Consider the following 22,326-nt stretch of genomic DNA (forward strand, 5'->3'; position numbering starts at 1 on the left):
GTTTTGTGTGTAGCCACAGAAGAGACATTCCGACTTTCTGGTTTAATGTAATTAGCCCAATCGGACTTTCCCAGACTCTTTATTTTGTCCTTAGACAAATATCTCAGCTCTATGCATTTTTAATATGATTTTTATTATTATTATTTTTTAAATAGAAAATGTAGTCATGGGAAGCAATAATGCTCCCTTCTTTGGAACATGAAAAGATAGAACTACAAGCTGCCGTTTTCCAGAGCAGGACAGAATGGTTTCCAACTCCTGGACTTCTGAAAGCAAATGGGGACAGGGAAATAAGTCTGTAGGTGCAAGAACAAAGAGCCATAATATACTTAACCTTCTGGAAACTGTTGGAAAAAACTAATATAAACCTTTGCCCTCAAAAAACGAGCTCTGCCTGGGTGGGACACAAGGCTTATGTGAGAAGGTCTTGTTTCCCATGAACGCAGGCGTCTTGTCTTCCCCTGGTATTGCTGAGAACTGTTAGGCAGCTGATTTGAAAACTTAGTCTGTGTAGAGTGTAACTGAATTAATTCCAGTATTGACCCAGGACCACATTAATTATGTGTGGGCCTTAATCATTATTAGCTTCAAGCTAAAAAGACGAATCATTTTTCATTGATGCTCAAAATCTGCCTAGGTGCTAATGTCATCACGGTGTCGAGCCCTGTGGAGCATATAGCGCTAAAAACAAAGACTTCCTGTGTACACAGCATTTCTTTTGAAACAATGGGTTTAATTATAGTGTATGAACATGCCAGATCCTGACACGTTAATTTAAGTATTTATAATGTGCATGAAGCAATTCAAAAGGATCTTTAGCATTTTTGTGACCAAGTCTGTGGCAGCTTTATTATGGAGTGTACTCGACTGAAAGCTAAGTCAGTCCGAGGGGAAGCATTCGTCAGCTGTGTTTCTTTGATCTGGCTAATTGTTTTACTGACACCTAGAGTGCTAATTATTTGCCCAGCCTCACAAATTAGGGACTGTTGTCTCTCATTCCAAAGCTACAGACAGTCGTGGCACTCCCCATACACGTTACATTTCTGTACTTTCCCTGGTCCTTAGTCCTTAGCTGGCTGCATGTCGAGTGAGTGTTCAACACCAAGACCACTGCAAAGCCAGCACACACGTCTCCAGCGCTACGGCTGTGACTTGGGTCAGAAAACACGTCCTAGTTTGAGAAAGGAGAGAATGCCCACAGAAAGCTATTGGCACTGCAGGGTGCCTGTTCAGCGTCATGCATCTTCAGCATCATTGTGGTGTTGGTGACGTTCATGGAGAACACGACCCAACCTGTCCCTGCCCTTGGACTTGCTGGGAGAGGTGACCTTTTCATTTTATCAGAATGTCAGTATGAGAAGAATTTTAGGATGCGTTTTTCATTTTGTGCACTGTCTGCAGGGCAACGCTGTACTCGGCAGTTAAGTAATAACTGATAGAAGTCAAACTACTGCTAAGGCCAAAGGATATCTTGGGTTAACTCCAACCTGATTTATAAATTGGTGTAACTGTAACTTCAGAACATCTTGTTCTCCTTTGCTTCAAGACTTAGTGTACCTCAGAAGAAAAAGAAAATCCTTAGTCATAAGGATTTAAGGATTTTTTTTTTTAGATATGAAAATCCGTTAAATTATTATTTGCTAAATTATATAATCAAAGTTAGTTTAAGAATGAATAAGAGTACTGAGAATTCCAAGCCTAAAAATCCAGGCTTATGCTGCATATTTTCTACTCAATTCTTTTTACCCTATATTTCTGTTTATGCCACTGAGTTGTTTTTTGTCTTTCTTCCAAATGTGTTTTGGGTCAATCTGCATATTTCCTTTTTCACCGTTGGTTTCTCTATTTGTGAGAACTTTTTCAAGGGCTTATCTTGATTGCTTTGATTTCTCAGCTACTATTTCAGAGCTGTAATCTCATCTCCCATCTCATAGTCCCTCCCTTTAACAGGGAGACTCAGAAACACACTGAAACATACCCCCAAAATTACTGGACATCTTAGTTAATATTGGTGTAGGGTCTTGATATCTACATGCTGATTTTATGCCTTATTACTAAATATATGGGTGACCTATAGTATAAGCCCTATAAAATTATATTTCTTCCTTTTTGTTGTATCTTCTGATAAAACAGGGTATGTTATCCTGCCAAATAACAATAAAAGAAAGCATGTCTACATTTTCCCGGGGGGGGGGGAAGCCACATTGGGACATTTAGTTAGGAGTTTTACCTATTTGACTAATTTCAATGACGTTTGAGATCTCAAAGGTCTTGATGAAGAATGTGAAGGGACATTTCAGATGTGGAATCGTGCCCGAGAAACTTATTTTAGTGGGGAGTTTTAGGAATCAGCATATTACTACGGGAGCAATTGTGTGTTACATTTTAATACACCTCAAAAAATTATTTTGTAGAATAAAAATTTACCTCCTAATTCAGGTTCCGTATAGTCAGGATTACAAAAGAGATAGTGGGATGTGTCTCTGCTCCACCAGGTATATCTGAGCATGGTTCCCTTGTCCCCCACGCTGTGACAGGGTTTGCTGCACCGTGCCTGTGCTGTGCCCTCTCCTGCACTGGCCTCCTGCAGTGTAACCCAACAGGAGACACCAAGCTAACACAGCTCGAGAAACACCACAGATGTTACAAAACAGTGTTCTGCAATAAATAGGATTATTTCTGCATTAGCTGTGTTCTCTGTAGTGTCCTTCGCTTCACAGAGGCTGTTTAACTCTGCTATCATCGTCATATGTTGTGCTGTGCTCCTGCAAACATTTATCATCTGCAGTCCTTCCAATAAATCGCAGGAAGCTGCACCACATCAGAGCATGTGAATTTGAATTACAATATCTGCAGCCTTTATGTTAGTAAATATAGCTGTATAAGTTAAAAAAAAATAAAAAAATATTCATGGCTGTTCTGTATGCAGACTTCGAATTCTGGTGTTTGTATAGGCAGTACGTGGTTGATATAGCCCAATGGAATTACTGTTGGGATTGAAATATCATATTTTATGTTGTCAGATGTAATGGTGTCAAAGAATTGCTGGGTACCACTAGCGTCCGTATTCCAGAGTTCAGTTAAGGCTCTGCCCCATTTCTGCACTGTGTGTGTAGGTAAGACAAGAACATTGACACCATATAGAGCCTTATTTGGAAACAGCTTATATTGTCTTTAAAGCAATGATCAGGAAGATGCTCAGAACACAGTAGTTAAGGTCCAAGTCAGCTAAATTTCTTCTAGACAGAGCAGTTCAGTCTGGGTGGTCTTATGTATACATCTGGACAAGTTAATTATTTTGTGAACTCGTTAAAGTGTGATACCTGAATTATTGGGGAAGGCTGTGACAGAATTTTGGAACTGAGCTAGAATAACTATTTTTTCTGCAGCAGTTTTGTAAGTGTAGATGAGTCTACCTCTCTCTGTTGTTCCCCAGTCCTTTACTGGACGCTATTATTAAGCTGCCTGGCGCTCTTTTATTGAATTGGATGCACTCTGGCATCAATATGTATTACATATGAGTGGCTTATGTATGTAAAGTGTGTTTAAAAGGCAGAGTTCCTCCAAGATCCTGCCCAGAGGGAATGAATCCAACTGACTCAATGCTTTTAAATGACATCTTTATAGGAGAGGAAATTCACCCTTTGGTTAGGTTATGGAAGAGAAACATTTTAACTTTAATCAGTTCTATAGAATCAGTTTACACTTTGTATAAGGGTAACAGTTTGCAGTGTGACAGTGGGTTTCTGCAGTGGAAAAGCAGCCCTGACAACCCCTTTATACAGATGATGCACCTTCTTTGTAGCTACAATTTAGTAACTTCCAGATATAAGAATACCATGTGAGAGCCGAACCTGAGCTAATCCCATGTTCAACAAATGTTTGCAGCAAAACTCATGTAAATTCCTGTTGTTAGGTTAATTTCTCGGGATAGGCAAGACTGCTGGAGAGGTTCATTACGAAACTTTCTTTCTAATATAATTAGTTATTGATTGTTTGATTGGCTGAGATTTAAAAAAAAAGGAGATAACATTATGAAGAAAACAAAAGGAACAGTTTCTCATATCACAGGAAAATCTTGATAACGCAGGAAATAACTCCTAGGGGAGAATTTGAGTCTTCCTAACTTTTCTTTTTGCCCATTATTCTGCTTGTGACCTGCAATACTGATGTGAAACTGTTGGCAAATGACTTTTCAGGAGGAACTGATCCAGAGTAACCAAGAAAGAGAGTTTGGGTTTTGAAGGTCTCATAATCATGCAACTTTTACAGCCAGACAACAACAGAGGGCAATAGATCTCTATGAAACATCTTGTCTTCAGAAAGGTTTCCATTTGATGACACGGATGGCAATTTCGGCAGCTCGTTTCACTGCCTCACAGGGATCATTCAGACATTGCTGAAACGTATCTGTATGATCCAGGAGTGTCTTGCGGCCCTCTGGTAGCTCAGCCAGCATGGTGAGGGTTTTGATTGCACTCAGACGGGCTTTGCTGGTTTCCTCAGCAACCAACTTCAGTAAAGGTGGAATGGCTTCAGCATGTAGGGCTGAGAATCTCCCTGCAGAGAAATAAACTGGCTTTAAAATGTGTTATTACATATAAACAACATGCTTTTGAATTGCTAACTTTATACTCCCAGCTCTGAACAGCCCAGAGGGTGAAGTGCGAAGAGGTCTGACATGCTTTTCCTTGGAAGACCGAAGCTGGCTGCTAGCTGTTTATCTTTGAGAAAAAAGATCTTTCTTGGTTAACTTTATTTGCCTTGCACATTGTGTTTGCATTTGCAACAACTTATCTAAGAATAAGGCACTGAATGATAGCATAAACTATTTTTTGGGAGGGTTAGATGCCCTTAAGAACATCCTCCATTCTTTTATTTTTAAAGACACTTCAAATACTGAGATCCACTCCTGTGTTCTCTTCAGAAGCCAGGGGGACAGTTGCAGAGGAGTACTGGAACACAACTGCTGTTATTAAGAGTCTTTTATGTCTAATTACTCATTCATCACACTGAAAATTTAGCAGTTAGTGTTTTCAGTGTCATGTAAGTTACTTGGGAGAACTACAGACCTTATTAATATTCATTCCTCTCCCAGCTGTGAGAGAGAAACTGCCTCTAACCACAAAAAGAGTTCCAGAAAGCCATGGTCCTCTGTTGAGGACCGCTCATTCAGAGTGGCTTCATGTATGTGCATCTCTGCGTGGTCTGTACTTGCACAGAAAATGGTCCCTCTCTGGAGCAGCACTCTGGAGAGAAATGGCGCAGGTGGGGTAGATAAATAACTTCTTGACCTACTTCAGGTGAATGAAATGTGAAATATACTGCCCCCCCCCAGACACTATGGGAGAGCAACAACAGCTGCTTGAAACAGATCTAAAGAAATGTCTAATCTTATAGTTTCTTGAAAAGCTTTAACACTGTCAGAAACTAGAGGACTTGGGGGGTGGGAGGAGGGTGGGGTAAAAGTTTATTTGCTAAGTTGCCTTAGAATTGGATTTCCGGAAAGTATCCCGACAGAACTGCCTCTGTTTCTCACCCTGCGGTTTAACAGTAGCAAACATCAGTGCTCCTGTTGCACTAGCTTGGACTTCAGGATCCGTGTCTTCCAGCAGGCTCACCAGCACACCAATAACATCTTCACATATCACGCTTTTGCCCTCTGGATGAGTACTGTGCAGAAGAGATGGTTAAGTTGCTTTCTTGAACTGCATCTGCCAACCGTGCAGCTACCCACAGCCTCTCCCCATGCCTGGACCCCTGCAGCCCTCCTTCGTTTCATGACAACAGTGCTGACACAGTCCTTCTCTCTGTTCTCTTTGGAGTCACAATGTTCTGACTGTTAAGACAGATGGCAAGCACTGCTCCCCAGCCACAAAGAAAAGAAAGGGGATGTCTGTTTGTGCCTGGTGTCTATTAAATCTACTTGCTGATACAATACTGATGATATCATATTAACCTACGTGTGTGGGCTTAACAATTTTTAGGCTATTTTTAGGTGATGTTAGGATTTTTTTTTTAACTTTCTGTGATACACTGGAGAATGATGGGCAACAGCATGTAACAGAAGGTAGGATTAAGTGTGCTGGTGGTCCTAATGTCCATTTAGTTAGAAACCTGGCTGTTGAACCCTGTACAGATTTTAAAACCTGCAAATCTAGGAGTCTGCAATTGATTCTTCTCCCAGGTCAATTTCCTTTCTTTCTTTCTTTCTTTCCAGCCTCTTTAATGAGAGGATTATTTAATGTGGCCCAGCTACTGCAGGGACCTAGAACATAGCTGGTGTCCATACTCTAGGTGCATTTCTGCTTTCTTTCTATGACTCATTTTATCTATAGTCTCTATTCCTATAAGAGCTTGCTCTGTTATAGGACACTAGGAATTGTTTTGTGCCAATTGGTATGTAAACTATATGATCTGCAGACCTTTTAGAACTAGACATCTGTAGAGCACTTTTATTACATTTTGTGATTGAAGGACAGTGGACTTAAGTTGTTCCTTTCATCCAGTGTTTGATACACAAATTTAATATAAAGATTGCTTTTTCTGATCCGTCACTGACGTATGTAGCAGCCTGTGTCAGAAAACTATTTCTGTCCTCAATCACATTGAAAGTTTCCCAGGATTTTTAATTTTTTGAGAAAGCGCAGTTGTCCAAAATGATAAGGGAGCTTCTCACTACCTCCATAGTGGTCAGAATCTTGTTTTCGCATGATTTCTCATGCAAGTGTTTTTTCTCAGCAGTGCTGTACCAGGAAAAAATTGTGATTCCACTGCCAGTACTGAAGACAAATAGAAGGAGAAGGAATGACGTTTCCTCATCAGCATCTGCTTTCTTGAGTGATTAATAGCAGTTATGATTTTTAGAAGTCTTCTAGTTATGTGTGCGTTCAGGCTGATATTGCTTTACATGTGAAATGTGACAGCTTCAATGTGTAGTAGAACACAACTGTAAACTGATGCCATTGATTCACTCACGAAATGAGTATTTTCTTCGGCTTAAGTATTATAGACAGATTTCTTTTCCTTTACCCAATTTCTAACAGGACACAAGCTGCTTTCTTTCTGATGGCCGCTGATGAGTGCGTGAGCTTTTCCTTCAGGATAGTAATGGCACCAGTTGCTAGAGCTTCAGAAGCCTCCACACGCAGACAGTTGGAGAGTGTGTCGAGGATTAGTTCCTGGATTTCATCTGACTCAGTCTTCAATTTGAATACAAGTAAGGGAATCAAACCGGCATGCAGTATGCCAGCAGCCCCTGCAGGACACAGAAAAGGAACATGGGTGAGGTATGAGTGCATTTACTGTTTCTACCTGCACTTTGAATTTCTTAATAGAATCAAAATACGTATGGTAACTCATTTCCTTACATAGATGTGAAACTGAGAGATGGAAACTACTGCAACACTGCTCTGTTCATAAATGCCACCTTAGCATTGCTTCCTGAGGAAGCGTCCCCCACAGCCCTGTAAAGACACCAGCCCAGGCCATAACAAAAATGGCAATTGCTCTGATGTTCCCAGTTTTCCTCACTGCAATATTTCTCCCCAAATTATTCTTTGTAAGAAAATATAGGAGATATATATATACAGATACATATATATATATAAAGTTATCTTATACCCGCCTTTCTAACTGTTCTCAACGTGAACAGATGCTAAGAGATGCTGAGATGTGAACCTTTTGAGCTAATACTTTGATTCTTTGCTATGGTTTCTGTGGGGGAAGTCAAGATTTGGGAAACTGTCAGCTTCCTCATATGTTTCTTTGTAGTAATCCTGTCATGGGGGAAAATTTAAATTTTGAGCTTTCCAGCAGTCAGCACTCTTGTGCTATCTCCTAAAGGAAATAGCACCAAAGTTAAAAAGATCATCACTTGCCCTGCAAGTGATGTCTTTGCTATGAGCAAGCGTCTGATTTGTACCATTTCTTACACTTTACTAAGTCAACGCTGAAATGGCAATGCCATGGGAAAGCAGAACGTACTGTCCATAAGTGACTATGTGAAAACAAAATTCTCCAGCTGTCTTGTTGCTAAGACTGATTCTTTGGTTGCTAAGGACAATATGGCTCCTTTCAAAGTGATTCATATATGGTTAGATAAGGAAGTTTTATGGATAAGAGTCATCAAGGTATTTTCAAATCAATCTCCACAGTCAGGGATAAAAGGACAACTGGGAAAGAGATTTTAACGGCCCTTGGCAGTGCATGGAAGAAATCCCTCAACTTGACCATCAGGTCAACATGAACCTAATCTAGAGGGTATCTGGATGTCTATATTTCTGAGGTTTTGTTGACATTGAATAACTTCTTATGTTACTAACTTATTAGGATCCACTTTACTAATGCAAATGCAAAGAAACACATGGGGGTGATATTATTACAGCTTTTACTACCTGTGCGACATTTGGAGGTCAGTTGCTGTGAGAATTCAAATAAATAATAAGAAAAAAACAGATTCAGACCATTCACTCTCGAAGGCTAACAGCATTTTAAAAACAAGGATTTCTCCTCATGCCGGAAAGGCAAAGCAGGAAAGGAAAGTAAAACAGCGTTACCTTTGAAGCTGTGGCTGCATGTATTACTAGATGGGGGGGTGGCATTTTCATAGTAAAACAAACCCAAACCTCAACCATTAATGTCCCCTGGAGAAACTAAAAAAAAGAAAATTCTCAAGGATCAGCTCTAGCTCATTCTTATTGTCTCCATAGAAGGATGTGGTAAAAGAAACCTGCACTATTGGTCTGGCAAAAGCGCCTCTCGGAGAGGTCCCTGAGAAGAAGGCAAAAACAGGTGACTCCATCACCCCGTGTTAACTCCCTTGACAAGAATTACAGGTGTTTGGATTGTAGATAATAGGTATAGAAGGGTTATGGGTGGGTTAGACAACAGCAAGGATATGGCTGGGAATACTCCATGCTATATGAAGTCCCAAGGCAGTAAGGAACCCACCAGTGAACTGCTCCCATGGAAATAGCTTAAAGCAGTCTCAGATGACTGTAAATCATACCCAGAATTGGTTTAGCCATGCTTCCCAGTGGTCTTTTGAAATAGCCTACGAAAGACAAGATTTTTTCAAAGTCAACTTTTAAAACTTTTCCCAAGGTTTTTTCATGAAAAGAAACTATATGGTCTCTGTGCATGAAATTGGAATACCCAGACTGCTCACACAGTCACCATGTACACTTCTAAATTCTCGGATGCTGTGGAAATAAGTATAAAATCAAAATTTGGGAGGTACAGTTTCAAAGAAAGATTAATGAATTGCAGGTGATAGACTTACAAGCTGAATTTCCCTGTAGCAAGCATCCATTTATTGTATACTTGCTTTACCAGATGAGTTGTGACACTTTTGAACCAAAACCACACCTGAACTACTTGACCTTGAAGTAATTTCATTCTTCCTAGATAAGGTAACATACTGAACGTAAATAAGAGTAGCAAAGAACTGGTTTAAACTTCATGCTCCTCCAGACCCTTTGTGTAGCTTTAATTCACATTGATACCTGTCTTCCTTGGGACAGTGTCACACCATAAGCATTTCATAATATCATTTCATAAGCAAACACTTGTTCTTGCACAGAGTAGTCAGCATTCTGGCTTGAGTCAAGAGAAGCCCCTGCTTGCCTTAATTTAACTTTCCATCTTTCTGTAACAACTATTGCTATAGCATTCTGTCTAACTTTCTCATGTTAGTAGACACACTTTTTTTCTTTCCCAGACAGGTTTCCATTACTATTTTTTCACTTGCTTTCAATTACTTAGTAACTATTGTTTAACCCATCATCTTCATTTCCATTTTTAGTTTCCTAAATTCCCTCTTTTTCAGGATTTCCTTGCTAACTTACTTCAATTCTCTTCATCATTTTATCATCAGATTGCCAGTAAGTACTATCAGCATTCAGGTTTCTCTTTGTGTCTGTGTCTTTTACTTATCTTCTAATATATTCGACCAATGCATTCAACTAGACAAGACTGCTTTCATTGGCCCTTGAGTTTATTCCTTCCAGTTAATGTTTATTGACTTTCTTTGACTCAGTCATTCCTCATTCATTGCATTTGCACTTCATGTCTTCTTTTGGTGCTAGCCTTTACTATTGCACTGCAGTCCTGAGTGCAAAATAGACAACAAAGCCACTTTATGTCTTTCTGTTTCAATAAGCTGGCAAGATAATGTACAGAGTGTTGTTTAGGATAGCTTTTATTTTGTGGAGCCATTAAGTAGTATTTATTCTGTGGTCAGAAATCCCCATGTAGCAGGTGGGTGCTGATTTTGTATGAATGCTCGGGCTGTTTTCATTTTTCTTAAAAACGTGGTTTATTTTACCAGGCCAGGTCTCTGTACCAAGAGCTTTCTTATCTACTGTTTTGTCAAGCTGTCCTATCTGAAATGCTATCATGCTACTAAAGGGAGCTTCCCAGATATAAATATAGAAACAAAGATGAATTGTTTGACCTTGTCAAAAGTTTCAATGTGGTGAAGAGAAAGAGGGTGGAGAGGAAAGGCCATCAACAACAACAAAAAGAGACTACCTAACATTGAGACTGAAATTTCCAGGTGGAAATTCGTCATGATTTTCCCAAGGGAACTAAAGGGTGAAAGGTCTTGGGAGGTAAAAGGGAAAAGGGAGGAGACAAAATCAGTGGGAAGTTGTTTGTTTGAGAGTTACTTGTAAATTAGAGCAGCCTCAGATCCTTGCATCTTACTGAGCAAGCGATAGGAGGGGAAGGTAAGCTGGCGTTTCTAGTAGTCCTACACTGAAAAATGTGGTGGCATCCCCAGGACCTTGACTTTTCATTAAAATACTGCCCTTTCAAAGGTGCTTTATCTATTGCAGAGAGTGTTCTAGATACCCTGGTCATGGTGAAGTAGCAGGGAAAAATGTTTTCAAAATGTGAATAGTTGCATTTGCAGCTGCATAGTTAACATCATTATTGATCTGTTTTTCTGAGAACTTATAATCTTCCCTTGGGCTGCTTTTTATCTGAGCACTCATCTCTTCCTTCTCTGGCCACTCTCATCCTCCCTCTCCTGACTCTTTTTGTCAAATAGGCCCAAAGAGGAGTTGCCATTTATTCTGTTGTCTCAGTATGGCTGCAGGGCATGTAAACAAATTAAATTTTGTAGAAGACAAAAGGAGTCATTTATAGTACATAACAGTGGTGTTTTGTTTTGGTTTTCAATTACATAAATCAATTAAATCACATTATGAATCCTTCTCCTTACAAATGCCAGTTTTCAACTCAAAGCCATTTAAATGTTTGGTTTAGTATGAAGCATGTGCCTCATGTATGGCCGCAAAGTGACATACACTGTAGTATAACATAGTAAAATAATATGTAAACACAGATTCTATATAATAAGAATGTTTTGTTAACACCTCAGATGTCTCTCTGTGATGTTCACACAACTATTTGAAATGCTTAGAAACAGCATTTCTACTTAGGAAGGGGCACACAAGGGAAAGAAAAGCAGAGCCAGACACAATCGGGAGAATGCTGCCTAGCGTCATGGTGTGCTATCAACAGGTCCAGTACACAGCAGCTGTGAAATCCCAGGGTGGGAGCTCACTAACTGCGAGCAACCGAACGATCCTGACAAAATTTCTAGACCTAGCAGCTCTCTGGATAGCACTGCAATAGTTTAGCACTGTTTTAGAGGTAACAAAGTGTTTATTAAACTAGTGAGTGCTAGCACATATATACATAAAAATGCAGGGCTTATATAATGTTTCCTTTCTGAGTGAAAAGATGACCACGGAAGATCCTTCCCTGGCATGCCTTCCTTAGTAACTCCTTGCTCGCTACTGTTTAAATTGGAAAAAAATAATTATTCTTTAGACTCCCTGAGGATATTTCTGAGTCACCTGTCACAAGAGCATACTCTGAGAACCCCATAGTAGCTATTTTAACACTAAGGTTCAGCACTTTAAGTCTCGGTGCTTCCAGCATTAAGGCTGTGTCAGGGAGTAGATTGAATATGGTACTGCTATAAAACTGGGCTGAAATTTCTTCCTGGTAAGTTTGGAGCAGGAGGTAGACCACATTACATGAAACAGAACTCACTGCCTATACCTGGTCAGCTTTATCAAATCTTCTAATTGAAGAGGAAAATTCTGTTGACATCTTTGAAAGTCAGGATATTTTCCTCTTCTTTGCAACGATAATTCTCTGTCGTTCAATGGTAATTTAACAGGAGTAAACAGTAGTGTCCCAAAGGACACCTATGCTTAGAGACAGAGTATGTCTTATCTTAAAGGACTGAGAGGTGGAAAGTCCTTGTTTAAATGAACCGAAGAGCTACTAGGATATTAAGAGAACTGAGGAAAACACTGCAGATATAGGTATTGGACTAGAAAGAGCAAACAACTCTATTTCAAACCATTTCAAATCTGTGCATTGGCTAAATGCATTTATCTGGTGTCAGCCCTAGGGTATACCAAGTGTAAAATCACAACCTCAATAGTAGTGTCTGTCATAGCCTCACTAAAAATACAACAGCTGTAAACTTCATAAAACCATTATGGGATCGGCTTTTGAAGCCACTGAGAATTCTTCCAATACTAAGGATTTTGGAATGTTATCTGAATGAAAGACAAAATAGATATTAAGGTTATAAAAATATTAAAAAGTCAGCAGTACACTGGAGAAGCACATAATGTGATTGTCTCTGGGGATGCTTTAAAAATTCAAAAATATTTCCAGCATTGACAAGGAAGAGGAAAGATTGGTCTGATAAACAAGAGGTTCCTAGTCCTCAGTAAAGAAAAGAATGAAAGACACTCCTGCATATCTTGTTTTCATGTTTAGAAACTTTGCTTTAGCATGTGTGAAATGGTAATGTCAAACCACCACTGAAAATAATTAACACAGAAACTACAACTAATATATCTCTGTTAGCTTCTCTATCATAATTTAGAAATCCAAGAAACAGATTAACTTTTTTAAAAAGAAAAAGTAATTTGGTAGCAAATAAGACTGCCTGTGACCTTCTCCTTGAAAGCAATGGGTTTAACCATCTAAATAATTTATGCCCTATGAAAAGAGAAGTAATATCTAAAGAACTTAATGATTCTGGTCTACAGGTCTTTTATCACAGCATCTCTAGAAATCCTGGGCATGAATTAGAGTAGACTTGTGTTTCACATAGAGACGCTTCTGAACCTGAAAACTAAATTTTGGATTCTGATATTTTGCAAAACTCATCTACAGGGTGAGATCAATAATTGACCAAGACAAGTACCCGTCCTCTGACTGATGTCAGTCTCATCCTTGTATAAAATCACCAAAACCACTATGGCAGAAAAATGAAATATGCTCTCTGTTGTAGTAGTGCATAATCCACGAACTGTGGATTGCTGGTCATTCATACAGCATCAGAATGTAGTCTCCAAAATGAAAGCAACTTTTCCTTCTTTTAATAAAACCATATTCATACATTATCATATACAAGAAAGCAAACAATCAAAATGAAGGTGAAATAGAAGTCATAAAGTAATAGTGACTTATAATATTTTTTCCTAGCTCTAATTGTTGACAGTCAGCTTGTACATTGAAGTACAAGCATTGATATCTTTTGCAGTGTTTTTATTTTGCCCATCAGAAATCTAGCTGCTTGCACTTCCCGTATAATTAGTCTTCTTTAGGTTTTCTAAATTTGTAGCTTACTTCACATATAGGTACACTCACGGTCATCCTATATACCTAAGCGCGTGAATACATGTGGATATGTATGACATGCATTCAACTGATCTTGCATGCATATTGGTCACATAAATTAGGAAATATCTTGGCTTTTATTTCTCTGATGAAGTACCTTTCCTTTATTCAGAGAAAGTTTGTTTTTTTTTTAAATTGTAAGAATTAAAGACTGAAAATAACCCAGAGGGTTGGGTTTTTTTTTTTTCCTTGTTCTTTTGGATGAAGAAGGAAATGTCATCCTGAAATTTATTAATTTCCTCTACAGGGAAGACTTTGCCAAAATGCATGAAGGAAGGAAAACAATCTGACACATGCACTACTTGTGCCAAAGTTCTCAGATCAATTACTGTAGAGAAAATAAAGGCCTTGAGATCACTACTACCAAAAAGCTGAGCATCAGCCACTGAGTTGCTACCACAGTTCAGATTTTCCAGGTCAAAATTTGTCCTTTTTTTCTGCTGGTCAGCAATGGAGATGTAGCTACAAGGTGAGACTAAAAAGGGACCAGTGCAGCCCTTAACCATAAAAGATTGCTGACTTTCTGCTTCCACAAGTACCTTTTGTGAAATACAGCATTCACAGAAAACAGTGAATTTAGTGTGCATAACACCGAGAATGTGTTCAGATGAGAACCTGGACAGGCGCGTTCACAAACACTAATTTAAATATTGGATTTTATAGTTTATACCAAGCATATGCATCAAGAGCGTAGAAACTGTTAACAATTACTATAGCAAGTCTGTCACAGAGAAATTAATACTGTAAGGTGAACACGACATTATTAAACAAATGTTTATACGATTATTACTTACATTGTAGTAAATTTTAGAGATTCCTACAGAGAAAGAAGGTCTGCTCTGTCACAAAGGCTTTTTTTTTTTTTTTTTTTAAATTTCCTCTTTTGGGGCAGAAGGCCAAGAAAATAAAGCAATGTAAATGAAGTTCAAGAAATAGTTTTGTTAAATATCTTAAATTTCTGTATCTGGAAGCTATATCTGTGCAACTGAAATTCTGCATTACAAAATAGCATTACATAGCAAAATGACCACTTTGGTTACCTTTAACATTTACCTTTTGCAACTAGCCAATTAACTTCACCCGTGCTCAGATGTAAAAGAGCAGTCATTTTGTCAGTTTTGTTCCTCAGAAGAAATGTATAATTAAGATGGTGAAAATATTCTCTGAACTTCTATAGTGTAACTGAATCACAATCAATCAGGAACAGAGGTGTATGAAAGAGAAAGTTTCCTATGTAGATTTGATTATACCACTGTCAAACAATAAATAAGAGGCTGAAAGGAACAAAATATCTAGAATTAATGATGTCAGATATCGAGGAATTTAATCTTGAAAATTAACATGAACTTGCTTTGAATATACGAATCATTGCACAGACTGAAAATTGAGCAGACTGAAAGACTGCAAATAGTGGTAGAAGACACCAGGAGGAGGTTAAAGGAAATATTAATTTAGTCTCATTGTATAAGCACTTCTTTTTTACGTTTTCTTCATTGATAGAAGGGTGGGAGATTTATTTGTTTGCTACTTTAAAAAATGACCTGATAGAATTTTTGAAGAAGAAGAAACTGGAGAAATTGTAGTGTTGACAAATCTACTGCTTATATTTGCTGCTCTAGCACGCTGGCAAACCTGGCGTAAGTCAGTTTTATCCTACAGTTCACGCTGCTTACACTGGTGCCAAGCCGAGCACAGCTGAATGGTTAGAACTGATAAAATCTCTAGGAAGAGAAGAATACTGTACTAGAGGCAGGTGAAATTCTTTTCTGCTTCAGATGGTCTGGCTCGGCAATTTTGTTTGAAATGAGAGTAGAAGAAACACATCTTGATTAGAACCACAGGCCCAGATGGCTGCACAACACGAGTGGAGCTGTATGGACAGGCGGGCTGATTCTCCACTTTCCGCCCAGACCTGCTGCTTTGCAGATTCTATGTTTTCCATGGGAAGCCATGTTCTTAAAGAAAACTACTTATCCTACCGAATGAAAATTGCATTCTGTTCTGAATGAGGTTCTACAATAGTGCTTTCCAGTATGTTTTAGTTTATATTTTAGTTCCAGCAGTGAAAAATTCCAAAACCTGTATTGAATACAAGACTGCCAAGGTTTCGGCTGCTTTGAGGATGATTTGTTTTTTGAAGAGCCTCCCCAGTAAATGCTGCTTTCAGGTTGAGAGCCTCACTCCACTGAGCTGTAAATCACAGACGTTGGCTGAAAGGAGCCTATCACAAATAGGCACATGTCTTAGCAGTACACATATTTTCTGATTAAAGATGCATTCCTGAATGAGGCTCTCTAAGTGAATGAATGGTGTTCTTGCAAAAAGACCTTTTTTATCATTTATTTGGAAAACAACTAGTGCAGTAGGAGCCAAGCCACAACAACAGTGAAATGAACCTGTTACTTAACCGGGACTAAAATATTAGGTCCAGCTTCTGTAAACATGCCAGATTAAGCATAGGCACTTCAACAGTGCTACTAATGTGCTTATCTTTAAGAACATTACATACAGAGCATTCAAAACACTTACACAGAAACAGAGAATCATATTTGCAACAATTAGATACCAGAAAATATTTCATCAGCTGATAGAAATTACTGACACTTTAATATGCTTTTAAAAATAACATTGTTATAAGTAAGTCTGAAAACTACATTAATTGAAAGATTTGATAAAATGTTTATCCGTTTCATCAGTTCATGTGCTAGGTAAAGTTAGCACAATGTGTTTTCCCCATTTCATGGACTCCATCACCCAGTAAGAAAGTGATTCAGATGGCTAAATGTAGGTTTCTAATGTCATTTTAGCATCTGAGGTATCACTTGGGACTGCCAGGTATGACCTAAGACCTACAGGACAGTTGGACATTTTGAAGATGCAGCTGGGGGCCAGACAGGATACCCTTGAAAGTTGAAAATGGTCCTAGAGACTTACGTCTGGAGGCTGAATTGATTCCTAAGTCACTGTTACTTGAATTGATCGCGTGTGTCATTGACAGAGCAAAAACTTTTATAAAACAGGAGTGGTAAATCACAAAACCCAGCAGTTGCATTCATGCAATTTTCCATTGAATTATCACTACCGTAATCATAGACCAAACAGTCTTTTGTACAATTTTTCACCCCTCTGTCTAAAAATGCTTCACAAAAGAGGTAGTGATCAGTTAGAACTGACTAAAGCTCCCACTTCGTATATCTACTTTGCACTTCATAAATGACCAGCAGTTGGTAGATGTATGTATGTAATACCTTTATTGTTTATGTAGATACAAAATTAGCCACAGGCCTGACATGGAATAGGTGTTCAATTATCTAAACTAATTACTTAGACCTGACTGCAGTATTCAAAAGTTTTACAGAACTGCTCTGGCATCTAAAGTCCCCACAGCAAAGCTACCTGAATGTCCCCAGCTCTCCCATAGCTTCCCAGAATTACCTTTGTGTCCTCAAACAAAGTTTTCAGTCTTTTTTTTTTTCAAATACCAATTTCTTATTCCTGTTAATCAGACACAAGGTAATAAAATGGACAAATAATAGTGCCTGCTAAAATTGTAGTTATATCTCATGGCTTCTACGGGAAGTAGAATTATCAAGTGTAAAGGATACAAGGAAATGTGAAACCTGACTACAATGTTTTTTCTAAGTATCTATTGAAAATATATATCATTCTTTTGAGGCCCAAATTTAATACTTCTTCAGCAAGCAAGAACATAAGTGACAAAACCAAAAATATTTTAAATCAATACTTTTCTTCTTTTTATTTGCTTGCTATTGCAAAAATTAAACAAAACCTAAATGCCTACTTGTATCCTCAAGTGGGAGAGACGTACTTTCAACTCATTGCTTCAATGGATATTTAATCATTCTCACACAGTGGAAAACCTCCAAACAGGAAGGCTGCTGGAGGGAAGAGGGTATCCCAAGAGTAAACAATAGCCTGTTGCTCAGACCACATTACCAGATCTGAAACTGGTACTTTTTGTTTTAAAAGCTTTGGTTTAAAAAAATTCCTGGCCCTGCTTAATTGCATTGCTTTAAGTGTAATTCCCAAAGAATCTATATATTTTGACCTCAAGTGATTTTGTCAGTTGCCCACACTTCACTTTTGTTGTATACTTTACTAAATAATCCCCGCTTTCTTTTGGGGTTAAAGTTTGAGGGTGTTTTGTTTTGTTTTGTTTTGCCCACTCCTTTGCCCTTAGTAGTGAAGACGAAGGAATACTTCCATTCTCCATTTTTTATTTTTAAAAATAATAATGTAGCCTTGAAGGATAGGTCCTTTACAAAGAACTATATTCTTTTATCTTATTTTGTGGTATCTCTGTCTGTAGCTCTCTTCCCATGGAGGCTATGAAGGAGTTCTGGTCCATGTATCCATCACAAATCTTAAGATAAGTGAGGATTGCTATGTAAAGTTAACTGCGCAGGAAAACCAGTGTATCTTTCAGGGCTCCAGGCAAGCCTGCAAGCAGCTGTCCACCAGCTGCTGGATTTAACACTTGTTTTTCTAAACTTGGCTTCAGTGTCAACTGCTGATGCAGCAGTTGAGCCAATGACTGTGAGCTGCAAATACAGTAGGTATACAGAAAAGCTGTGAATGAAGGTATGTAAGGCACTTAACATTTTTAGGGTTTGGTTGTTTTTTTCTTTCTAAAAATTTTGTCTGTTGAAAAACTAGAGGAGTCCTTCTCTTTAGTTGACTGTAGTATTAGTTGTAACTCATTACCTGGGTTCACAGTCTCAAACGTCTCCCATGATTTGACCTCATAGGAAGAGTAAATAGTTGATATTAAGTGAAACGCTCAGTTACTTGAAGGATGCGAGAAGAAGATAAAAGGGTGAAATCCTGGTAGAAAGTGAATTTTCATCCTAAATGATAAAGCCAAATGAGGTCAGCCTGATACCACCTGCTGGAAGGTGCATTCATGATTTTTTACCCCACCATCTCACAGTCACTGGTACAAAGCAACAATATGCCACAGTTATAAATATCAGATCCCAGTCATCTGTACTTGATGCTATTTTAAACTCTTCCACGTGAGAAAAATGGTTAAAAATAAAAATAGAGCCTTTTTATTCTTCTCTAAATGTTCTGTTCAGTTCTTCATGCTCAAAGAGAATCACAGACCCGTCTATAAATATCTAACCCAGATCTACAATTGCTTGTTAAAAAGAGGGTGTTTGGTAGAAAATTGAATGAAATACAAAATGCCTTTTATTATATTTTTATTACAGACCAGATGTGGCCTCTCAATTTACCCTCTATCATTTGGAGATGTATATTCACCAAGAACATTGCATGTGTGCATATAAATATTTTGATGTTGTCATGGTATAATAAAGGGTAATTGATTAGAAAAATCCCTATGGGATTTTCCACTTAAGAGCACATTTCTGGTTTAGCACTATTGTCTTCAAACTAAACATGTATGAATGCATCTATTTTGATTGATCCCAAACAGAAAGCAACACTAAACAACCAAGGATTTGGCTTCTGGTCAATGAATAGCACTGGCAAGTTGAGTGAAATTTGTGCAGTTAAGGGTTCCAGTAAACTGTGTATTAGATGTTACACCTCAACAGTCAAATGCTGCTCCCTTCAGATTAAAACGGTGACCTGCTTGACATGGAAGAGGCAGCAGGAACCCAGTCAGATCATCACGCTTCTCTCAAATTAGTTTACTATTTTGAGGCAAAAAAAGTAATGCAAACTATTAACTTTCAATATGTATTTGTGTGTTTTCAATCTATCCATATACAAAGAACAACATTTAGACTCCTGAGCTAAAGAACTGTTTTTATATGAGATTTGACTTCTATCACCTGTATATACTATTCTGAGACATGTATTTCTCTTTAAATTCCTGCGGGAGCTTAGCTACATGTAGTGCAATCAATGCATGCTGAAAGGCCCTAATTGAGAAGTTCTAGATGCAGGACAAGGTGAGACTGAAGAAAACTTAGACGTATCTGCTGATTTATTTTTCAGATTAGTTGGGTTTTTACTCTACCATTAATCAACAGCAAGCTCCCATACTGCGGTGTTGAAATAATAACTCCTAAACTTGTCAGAGAAAGACCTGTTCCATTACTCACGTACAGCATGCTCATAATTCCTTCACTGACAAAGTTTGATCTACAGTTAGGTGCCTCCCTCGAAACAGCAAGCAAGAAAGCATTTTGTTATAGCAATTGAAAATACCTAAAAGTGATGAAATCTGTAGAGAGCACGTGAATGATGATCTTCCTACCCAGGATGATGGTAGTTGATGCTGTTATTTCTGCCAGAGTTGGTTAATGTGTGGAAGATGCTTTTCCTCACGTCTGCAGTACTATACTGAAGATACATGTAATGTGACAGTTTCTATAGTAACTACTTGTTCTTTACGGAATAGCAGATTAAACCTGTACACCTTGTTATTGTTCTTTTATCCTATTATCTAGACTACTCAGTTACCACAGATACAATTTTTTATTCTATTCCCTTGCCAGCATAACTGTACCAGGGATTTATGCAATTGCAAGTGAAGACTACATTTGAAAAACAAAACACTATTAGAATTTTAAAATTGACCAGCATCTAATCATATAAATGCACCAAAAGACGTATGTGCATATATATTGAAAGCTAAAATTTCAAAATAAAACTGTAGAGATTGTCTTTTTTATTAAAGCTGGGAAGATTTATGATTTGAATATTATCATTTTGCTGGGAGAACAATGCAAGTTATGTACATGACATTTCTTTTTTAAATGGTAGGAGTTTACCAGAACAACTTTGCCAGTCTAGGTGCACTGGCAAACTCTTCTAGTGTGAATAAGACCTAAGATTCATTACTTACAGCAAAATTTTCCTCACGTGGTATACTGACTCGTGGCCCTTATTTCTGTGCAAGAAAAATAATGATGTAACATTGTGTCTTACGCTAAAATATTTCATTATTATAATTCATTGATGCTACAGCTCTGCTGATAATATCAGTAGTGGAAGTGATAACATTTACAGGAATCAGGTGCTTTCTGCACTGTATTATGTTAGCCTTGTTGCGGGAAAAAATGCCTGCATTCTGTCTAGGTCTGAAAGTCTCTATTGCTATCTCCAGCAGAAGTGTATCAGTAACAAATTACGTTTATAAAATTAGCAGTGTAGGGAGAAATCATAGCTATTTGATGAGGGCTGCAGATTCAACAATGCAACTAGTATTGTATTATGGCCAAAAGGAAAAATATAGTAGAAAAAATGTAAAATATAAATAGAGTAAATCTATTAATGAGATAAAAAGATTATATTCATCATTACTTAAAAAAAGCTGTAGTAAATTACCCATTCGCAAATGCAACAGACAAGAAAAGAGAAAGGCAGAAAGGGAAAAGCAGAAGAAAATATATGCACAGTACCAGGAGCAATTGAGTGGTGGAAAAAGTGGAATGCAAAGAGTAGATAAATTCCATGTAACCGAGTAAACCGTTTTTCCTCTCTTTACCCTTGATTGCATCATTCTAACATGACTTGCTCCCTCTACTCCATCGATCCCCTAAGGCATGCATTGCGAAATTAATAATAAAAATCCTAATCCTGACAGAGCCGTGAACTGCACTACTGCAGAAAACATGGACCCGCTAAACAAATCCAAGAAGATAACCGCATCTGTGCAGAGGCGAAGCCTGCGCCAGAAGGAAAGGCGCACGTATGTGCATGCCCGTTATGCAATGCGGGAGTGCAACACGCCGTGCAAGACGAGGAAAAACACCACAAACCCCCTCGCCAACACTGAGCTCCTTATGCGCCACGGAGCCTCCGCGGGAGCGGGGCGGGGGCGCGGGGGCTGCGGGCCCGGCCGCCCCCCTGGCGGCAGCCGCCGCCGGCCCCGGGAGCCGCCCGCCGGCCGCGCCGCCGCTCCCCCGCCCGCCGTACCCCCCGCCGTTGGCGTGGAAACGGGCTGGCAGCCTCCGACTCCTCCTCCGGAGCCAGCCCCGCGCTCCCCCTGCCCGGCTTCCCGGCGAGATCGCCGAGCACCTCCCTGGCTCCCGCGGGGGCCACCGGACAAGCGTTGCCGTTAGCGCCTTTAAAAAAAAAAAACCCAAACAAAACCCAACGTTTTCTACACATTTTATTTTCTAGGGAGAAAATGAGAAAGGGCAGGTTTTTTCTGCCGCTCGGGCTGTGGGGGTAGCGTCTGCAGCCGCGGCGTGTCTGCTCGCTGCACATCATAGATGCTGATGTGAAAAAGGGCCAAAGCAGAGAGGAGAAGCGTCAGTGGATGCGAGCGTTCGTCCTGATGGATTGAGGAGGTGGAGGCTGCCTGCCTGCCTGGTGCCAGAGAGGTGAGTGAAATATTCCACGTTTGTTTCTCTCTTAAATCAGTTTAGCGATGAACGTTTCCCTCTCCACGTATTTCCAAAATAAAAAGGGACTTCTAAAGCAAGAAGGAAAAGATATCATTTTGAAACAATAAGCTATGCTTTTGCTGGATGAAAGAGAAGATGAATGTCACTGTGAGGTAGAAATATTTTGGTGTGTGTAGAGAAAAAATAGTAAGGGGTGGCAGGCTGCTGATACAGTGAAAATGACCTTCTCAAGGGATACTGGCCTTCTATCAGCTGCTGC

General features: G+C 39.0%; 1 protein-coding gene across 1 annotated transcript in view; it reads right to left on the reverse strand.

The window, feature by feature from the left end:
- Window positions 1-4,318: 4,318 nt before the first annotated feature.
- RSPH14 (radial spoke head 14 homolog) overlaps window positions 4,319-22,326 on the reverse strand; it is a gene marked incomplete at both ends in the record, with an annotated part of 105,009 nt that continues 87,001 nt past the window's right edge. Inside the window, 3 exons of the mRNA XM_082491823.1 lie at window positions 4,319-4,560; window positions 5,540-5,673; window positions 7,033-7,258. Coding sequence (XP_082347949.1) covers window positions 4,319-4,560; window positions 5,540-5,673; window positions 7,033-7,258 — 602 coding nt within the window. The remainder of the gene's footprint in view (window positions 4,561-5,539; window positions 5,674-7,032; window positions 7,259-22,326) is intronic.

This window comes from Vanellus vanellus (genome assembly GCF_965231255.1).
Source record: "Vanellus vanellus genome assembly, chromosome: 16".
In the NCBI taxonomy this organism is placed as follows: Eukaryota; Metazoa; Chordata; class Aves; order Charadriiformes; family Charadriidae; genus Vanellus; species Vanellus vanellus.